This window comes from Colias croceus, chromosome 16 (genome assembly GCF_905220415.1).
Source record: "Colias croceus chromosome 16, ilColCroc2.1".
Taxonomy (NCBI): Eukaryota; Metazoa; Arthropoda; class Insecta; order Lepidoptera; family Pieridae; genus Colias; species Colias croceus.
This window is the reverse complement of record NC_059552.1, coordinates 7,868,121-7,877,017: the sequence shown is the minus strand read 5'-3', so window position 1 is coordinate 7,877,017 and position 8,897 is coordinate 7,868,121. Positions and strand designations below refer to the sequence as shown.

At 44.8% G+C, this 8,897-nt stretch overlaps 1 protein-coding gene across 1 annotated transcript; it reads left to right on the top strand.

The window, feature by feature from the left end:
• Positions 1 to 526: 526 nt before the first annotated feature.
• Positions 527 to 5,998, top strand: LOC123698720. Its single transcript, XM_045645471.1, has one exon. The coding sequence runs from the start codon at positions 527 to 529 to the stop codon at positions 5,996 to 5,998; it is 5,472 nt and encodes a 1,823-aa protein (XP_045501427.1).
• Positions 5,999 to 8,897: the final 2,899 nt, after the last annotated feature.

Sequence of the window (8,897 nt, the reverse complement as noted above, 5' to 3'; positions counted from 1 at the left end):
GACGCGCCGGATTTTGTTGAAGCAAACTTCACTGCGAAGACGACGTGCTTATTAAGAAGAAAGAAGATAATACGCCGAGCTACGAACGTTGCGTATCTTCAGTCTTAAGCACAAGACGCTCAGCCGAACGACGACTGCGCTGCGTGTCTACGAGGCTGATTTATCTAACGCGGTTTACCGCGGCTGTGTGTTAGCCCACCTAACGGTGCCAAACGGGCGCACGCAGTTAACGCCGCAAGGCGGGAGTGACTGTTCGAACGCAGTCACCAGTTCGCATCCAACGCGACTGTACAGTTCGACTTCGCCGGTAAGGCGCGAGATCGTGTGAGGGCCGGACTGTAGGCACGCTGACGGGGCAAGGTGTTCCTCCTTGTCCTCGAGCAACCTCACGCACTTGCGTCCTCTGCTGGGTAGTTCCTTCCTACCTCATCCACCTTTTCCATTCTCACGGTGAGCGAACACTGTTGCTACAGCACCTCGCCGTGGGCTGTTAGGGCTGCTAGGGACGTTAGGGACGTTAGGGAAGATGATGACCCGCAACCGACCGAAGAAGACAGACGAGGCGGATGCAGCGGCCGTTACACACACAAGACCGCCCGCATCACCGTCTGAGCTACGTGAAACGACGACGACAGCACCCGCAGAAACGGAAACACGAGTAGACGACACTCAGTCACAGGCCTCAGTCAGAACGACGAGATCTGTGAGATCGCGACTGAAGGAAGCACAAGCAGAGGCAGGAAGCAAGCTACTAGCGCTCGAAAAGAAAATGATAGCGCTCGAAAAAGAACAAATACTAAAAGAAATGGAAGCGAACATTGCGAGAATTGCTGACGACGCTAGCGTTGTTGACAGAACGGACGCGCTACCGATAGAGTCAGAAGATCGAGTACAAGACTGGCTCAAAAGACACAGCCAAGAAGCGACCGCTATGCCACAAAGACAGGGTGACGCCCCCTTTCCAACACGGGGGGAGTCATCGCGACAAGTCGCGTGGACTAAAGATACGGTCGGGCAACGTAGAGACGAGTCACCCGTCGTAGAACACGACACAACGAAAGTCGGAACACCGAGAGCAAGATCCCGAGATCGCGGGATAGAAAAGCTAACTGAAGTCTTTGAGGAGCTGACGAGACAAAGGCCGCCTCCAAGACAAGGCTTCGATTTACCTCAGTTCAATGGAAATGTAACAGAATGGCTGTACTTCAAGGCCGCGTACGAGGACACGACGCGACTGTACAAATATACAAACATTGAAAATCTAGCCAGGTTACGTGCTTGTTTAACTGGAGCCGCACGCGACACTGTTGCGGTTCTATTAAGCACAACGAACGATCCTGAGCTAATAATGAGAACGCTTAACCAATGCTATGGTCGACCCGAAATAATTATCGACCGTGCAATGGATGAGATTAAGAAGCTGCCGCGACCCGGCACGACGGCTGTAGAACTTAACCAATTCGCCGTGAAAGTACAAAATATAGCTTGGCTGTTAAACAGCATAGAGGATAGAAGCTACGTTAATAGTACGATGCTCGTCAGAGAAATATTAAATAAACTGAGCCTGCACTATCAAGCACGGTGGACGGACTACGGTCAAGCACATGGCACGACATATGAGCCCATATTTCTCACATTGTCGAATTATCTCATCAAAGAAGCGGATCTACAACTTACATACAATTATAGTAAGAAGACAGAGACAACAACAGTTGAAAAAAGAGAGAGTCGACCGCTACGCCGCGCGAACATTTATGCGACTAATAACGATGATAAAAAGATAAGTTGCTTATGTTGCGGGCGCGAGCATGAAACACCAAAGTGCAAAGAATTTGCAAATATGTCGCTAAGTCAACGTTGGGAACGAATGAAGAAGGCGCGAGCCTGTTTTCAATGCATTGTTAGCACGCACCTGCGATCCCGGTGCAAGCATAAAAGGTGCGACATAGACGGGTGCGATAAACCGCATCACCCGATGTTACATGAAGAAAAAATAGCGATCGAAGAGAAACCGACTGAAGTTGTACTCTCGACTACTATTAACAGCAACAACCAAGCTGTTTTATTAAAAGTATGTCCGGTGTATATAAAATCGGATGGCGAAAAGCAAATCAAAACGTATGCTTTATTAGACGAGGGATCAACAATATCATTGATCGATGAAGACCTCGCACGAGAGCTTGAATTAAACGGACCTACGCAACCCCTACGAATAAGCGGGGTGGGGGCGTCAAGCGACATTATGAACAGTAGATCGGTGCAAATTAAGATAAGCCGACGAAACAATGGAGCGTCACGCGCGATCCGTGTGCGAACAATGACAAACCTAGCAATAGGTGGACAAACAATAAGCGCGAACACGCTGAAATACGATCATTTAAAAGGATTGCCTTTGAAAGACGTCATCGGTAAAGTCAAACCGAAGTTGTTAATCGGGTCCGATAACTGGGACTTGATTATATCAAGAAAGCTGAGAACCGGCAAACGTGGCGAACCTGTAGCGTCACTCACACGACTAGGGTGGGTCATACACGGCACCACACCCAAAACAACATTAAGTCGTGAAAATGTGTTACATACGTATGAAAACGACGATGACTGCGTTAGTAACAAATCGTTGGAAAAACTAATGAAGAAAAGCTACGAAATCGACGCACTCGGTATAAAAGTAACACAAAGAAAATCAAGTGTCGACGAGCGCGCTATACGCATATTCGAAGAAACGGCACGTCGCATTGACGGACGTTTTGAAGTAGGCCTGCCATGGCGAACCGACAAACCTACGCTACCGTTAAACTATGAGATGGCTAGAAAAAGGTTAAAATCCATTGAGAACAAAATGGACCGATGCGAAGAATTCAAACATGCATACACGGCGGAGATTCAAAATCTTATTAACAAGGGATACGCCGCACCGGTAACAAACGATGACTTACCGGCGACTACTACATGGTATCTCCCGCACTTCGCAGTCGCTAACCCAAACAAGCCGGGAAAACTCAGAGTAGTGTTCGACGCGGCCGCAAGAGATAAGGGCGTCTGCCTAAATGACGAGCTGCTAGACGGCCCCGACTTACTTCAGTCACTGCCGGGAATACTCTACAAATATAGAGAAAATGAAGTCGCAGTGACGGCCGACGTTAAAGAAATGTTTCTTCAAATTAAGATTAGAAAACAAGATCAAGGCGCACAGCTTTTCCTTTGGCGAGGCGATGATAGAACGGGCCCTCCGAAAACGTTTAAAATGACTTCAATGATATTTGGGGCTCGTAGTTCGCCATTCATCGCACACAGCGTTAGAAACAAGAACGCTGAAGATTTCCGATTATCGCATCCGCTAGCATATGAAGCGATAACGAAAAATCATTATATGGATGACTTCGTCGATAGCTTCAGGACCGAAGACGAAGCTATACAAACAATCAAGGAGGTCATACATGTGCACGCCCACGCTAGCTTCACATTAGCTGGGTGGAGTAGTAATCGCGACACGGTGATACAACACACGCCGTTCGACCTGCGAACACGGGCGACCGCGAGTCTAGTGGCCACTAACCACGATATGAATAAGACATTGGGAATGGTGTGGATCCCGCGAGAAGATAAACTTTCTTTCAACACATGTTTAGCGAGGATTCACACCGACGTGAAAGAGCGCCGTCGACCTCCTTCAAAGAGGGAAGCGCTAGGAACGGTGATGTCAATCTTCGACCCGCTGGGACTCATAAGCTATTATACAATCACGGCCAAAATAATACTTCAAAATTTATGGAGGCTGAAGCTTGATTGGGACGAGCCCATACCGGCAGAAGACTACGCTAACTTCGATGACTGGCTGAAACGATTAAATGACATCACCAAGCTGCGAATACCACGATGGTACGGCGATACGGGGGGAGTTAAAGTCGAACTCCACGTTTTCTGCGATGCCTCTGAGCAAGCGTACGCAAGCGCCGCCTACTGGCGCTCCGAAGAGCCGAACGGAAACGTACGCATAGCGCTGATATCTGCTAAAGCGCGAGTAGCGCCGTTGAAAACACAAAGCATTCCAAGACTCGAGCTGCAGGCCGCACTAATCGGCGTACGTCTTGCGTCCGCTATACTAAAGGAGCATAGACTAGCCGTGGCGAGTCACACATATTGGACGGACTCAACAACCGTATTGCAGTGGATTCGAAACGATAAAGCTCGTCACACTCCATTCGTGGCGAACAGGCTGGGTGAAATAGCCGAATTAACGAAGATAAATCAATGGCGGTGGGTGCCTACCGCCGACAATGTGGCGGACGACGCGACTCGTATCAATAACGAAGAAAAGAACGAGAACGACCGTTGGTTCACCGGCCCTGCATTCTTACGCGAACCGAGGGAATCATGGCCCGAACAAGCACCGTGGCTAGAAGTGGCGGCTGTTGAACATCACACAGCCACAGAACGAGCCGACATACGACAGAGCGTACCGGATGTAACACGCTTTTCAAAATACGAGCGTTACATACGAGCGATCGCCTATGTGCTTATGTTTATAAATCGAGCGAAGAAAATCAAGACGACGCTCGACGCTAATTTGCTAGAAGAAGCCGAACGCTTAGCAATAAAAGCCTCACAACGTGACAAGTTTGAGGAAGAAATAGAAAGATTGACGAACAAAAAGTCAATATGTCGAAGCAGCAGACTAGCCAAACTTGATCCCGTGCTTGACGAACACGGCCTCCTGCGACTGAACGGCCGCTTGAAGCACGCAGCCATACCGAACGTATGCAAGTTTCCCGTCATATTAGACGGCGGTCATCGCTTCACAAGACTATTAGTGCGAAGAGAACATGAAAGAGCGCTGCACGCGAACAATGAGCGTGTGGTTAACGACCTACGGCAGCGATATTGGATATTGCGAGTCAGACCGACAGTTAAGGCCGTAGCGAAGGAATGCTCGACATGTCGTATAAAGAAGGCCACGCCCATTATGCCGAACTTCGGTGACCTACCTGCGGAGCGGACCGAGGCATTCGTGCGACCATTCACGAATTGCGGACTCGACTATTTCGGTCCAATGACGATCACAATAGGACGCCGAAGAGAGAAGCGCTGGGGGGCTCTATTTACTTGCCTTTCAACACGGGCTGTACACATAGAGTTAGTCGGCGCTCTCACTACCGACTCTGCAATAATGGCGATGCGGCGTATGGCAGCGCGACGTGGGTGGCCGCGAGTTATGTACTCAGACAACGCAACTAATTTCCGCGGCGCCGATACTGAGTTACGTCGAGCCATTGAAGTATGGGAAAGTGAACTTAAAGACTATGGCCTACAACAGCGAATGAACTGGAAGTACATCACTCCCGGCGCACCACATCAAGGCGGCGCGTGGGAGAGACTTATTCGTTCTGTAAAGACTTCGCTTCTCGCCGTACTTTTCCAAAAAGAACCGCACGAAGAGATATTAATTACGCTGTTAGCGGAGGTTGAGCACACGATCAATGCTCGACCGCTAACACACGTGCCGGTGACACCAGAGGACCCGGAGGCACTCACTCCGAACCATTTTCTGTTGGGTGGCCCTTCCGACATGCCATTAGTAGGCGCATGTGAACATGTAACAAAAAGAACATGGAAGAAAGCTCAAGCGCTAGCGAACGAGTTTTGGCGGCGGTGGGTACGCGAGTACTTACCAACACTCAACCCACGCGGCCACCTGCGACATGATAGACAAGCGCTTAAGGTTGGCGATATTGTCATTGTTGCCGACGCTGCGCTTCCAAGAAATGTATGGCCACGAGGAAGAATTACGCAAACATTTCCCGGACCGGATGGGAAAATCAGAAGCGTCATGGTGCAATCAAGAGGGCATCAATTAAAGCGACCGGTAACAAAGGTCGTCGTCCTTCCCGTAGAAGAGGCTGCGTCCCGAGGACTTCACCGGGGGGAGGCTGTTGCGGACGGCGATTACATAGACGACGGCGTTGCCGAGCTACAGGCAACGGGGAGCGCGCCTATGTAATGCGCGCTATACCCTCTGGTACGGACGGCAACTACAGGGACGACGGCGGCGCCGAGCGACGGGCAACGGGAGCGCGCCTATGTGATGCGCGCTATACCCAGCGAAAACGGCACCGGGCCGCGGTAGTGGGGTCGAGTGGGCGGGGCGTATTGTGCCCTTACGCTCAAGTTGCTCATTATACCCACTGTTAGTTTTAAGTAGGATAGAAATGTACTTAAGCTGTAAGATTTGTAAATATTGTATGGTAAATAAATCACCTTGGAAATCGCTGCGAGTTTTAATCAACAAGTGGGAACCTCTGCGCCTCACCCTATTCAAGAACATACAGTCCACTGACCGGGGCTATAATTAATACCTATAATTGATAAACACCTATTATAATTAAATAATGTCTTCCGATATATAATGTAATGTGTATTTATTGTTGTGTGTTCCATAAATAAAATAAATAAATAAATGTGCATCTATGTTTTTTTTATTACAGTAGGTATGCTTTAGATAAAGTGGTCACTGGTCATAGTAGTGAAAAGTTGAATATCCCAAGTCGTTCACTATCTGGGAAGATACTACATTAGAAGTATAGGTATAACAATATAAAAGAGCGCAGTAAAGTTTAATTATTTATTTCATTTTAAAGAATACTGATGTTCTTCGTTCTTCGAAGTCAAGACGTTTTATTAGGCTTCACTGGAATCCACAGGCTGAAATCCTCCATCTACGGCGAATTAGAGCAGCAAAGTGATACCTGTAAAGAAAAGTTGAAACACCACTCCCACCCAGACAGCTATTTCTTCGCTTTTATAATTGCCTCAACAAAAGTACAATAACTTGTACACTTTATAAAACAAGTAATGCCCCCAATGTTGATCACTTTTCAAAGCAAACACTTTCCCTAAACATTTATTAGAAAACAGCCCTTGCTGGAGAATAATTAAATTTCCACGCCGTCAGAGCCTTGCGTTTATTTACGTCAAGGAAAATATTTTAGATTTTAAACAATATTCGCGTTGACTTTTTAAAATGTTACTCAGACGATATTATCTAGAACTTGTTTACAATGTTTATTGGCATAAAAGTAAATAATTTGACTAGCAAATGGTATAGACGTTAGATTAAATATTATAAGGATGATAGACAACCTCTCTTTATAGCTTAGACTAGCTGCTCCGCGCGGTTTCACCCCCGTGGCTCCACCCCTGTTGGTCGTAGCGTGATGATATATAGCCTATAACCTTCCTCGATAAACGAGCTATCTAACACCGAAAGAATTTTTCAAATCGGACCAGTAGTTCCTGAGATTAGCGCGTTCAAACAAACAAACAAACAAACAAACAAACTCTTCAGCTTTATAATATTAGTATAGATTAGTATCGAATCTTTTGTGTTCATAAAAGTTTAATTTATAGTTTCATAAGACTTTGTAACCAACTAATTGTATTTTAATTGATATCAACCTGTAAGGAAATATATGCTGGACGTAAAATAATTCTTTCAAATCAAAATAAATTGAGATTATTAAGTTAAACGTTTTGCCGATATTTTATACTCATTAGTATTTTACGTTTCATACAAGTTATCCTTTTTAGATTCAAATATGTCTTAAATATATATCATAACAATTCCAATAAAAAAAACCTGAGCGAGCTTCAGTATTAGGTATATCACTTCCACAGATAAAGGAAGACATATAACCAGAAAGCAGTTTTATTAAACCGACCATGTTTAATACGAAGATGCAGATAAAATTCTTTAACTATAAGCTCTTTATGAAAGCACTAGATGTTTTATTTACCACGCGAAGTGCACATAAAGCTGGCAGATGAACAGTAAGCTATAACTTTTTAATAATTATTCGCATAAATTATGTAATTTTCCGCGGTCATAACGCCCGGTTTCATTATTGCGGTATCCACTTCGCGTTTAGAATTTTAAAGTACCTGGCTAGTGACGTCATTAGTGGGAATAGTCGGGAATGTGAATATATTAGGTAGGTATTCTGTATTTGGTAGGGAAAATTATGACCAGGGTGGCACTTTAAAAATTTAATTAATGCAGATAAAAATGGAAATAAAAATAAATATTACCTACAACTTAAAATCAGATCCCTTATGTACGTTTTTTGTGTCCTTAAAAAACTTGCTGCCTTTAGCACTAGCCCTAAGGTTCCCTGCTGTTTAGAACTGCATATTTTATTATACACCTATAATTCATTTAAAAAACTGAGAAGCATAATATATTTTTGCACATATTTTATAGTAAGCGCATGTCCTGCGGAAACTACTCAAACTCCAATAAACACTTCCTTACATTCTCCATTAAAAATCTTGCCTTCTCAAAGTCTGCGAACTTAAATTTCAATCTAATTTAAAATCAGGTATAAAGATGTCTCTCACCTGGCCGGCTGTTAATTCTTGTAAAATAATGTGCCATTAGCTTGCCTCCGGTGAAACTTTACTATGCTTCTGTTTGAGCTCGTAAAATTAAAGGGTTTAACTTTAATTTGGGGTCGGTTTTCTAGAAAACTGGCCGTCCTTTAAATGGGACATAGGGTTTGTTACGTTATTAAGGTAAATATTCGCTAAACTTACAAAATGTACGGGAATAACTAGGTGTTGTTTTTTGCAGTTGGATGCAGTTAACTTCGTTATTTAGGTAGTGAGTGGCTTGCGTGCTTGGAAAAATAAGCAAGGAGAAAAAATTTAACCGAATTTTTAGAATTCATGCATCGTTGGTGGTTAGATGCTAGTTACTCTATGAAACAAATAACCTTTCCGATTTATACATTTTATTTTTCAATTCTTTCTTTTCAATAAACTCTCAACAAAAAGGTTATTTAAATACTGATTACAGTTTCGTTTTATTCCTATTGTAATATTTAATTAAATAAACCAGGATAATC

Bases quoted from the DNA above. Each gene is read 5' to 3' on its own strand.
- LOC123698720 (XM_045645471.1), top strand. From the start codon at position 527: ATGATGACCCGCAACCGACCGAAGAAGACAGACGAGGCGGATGCAGCG.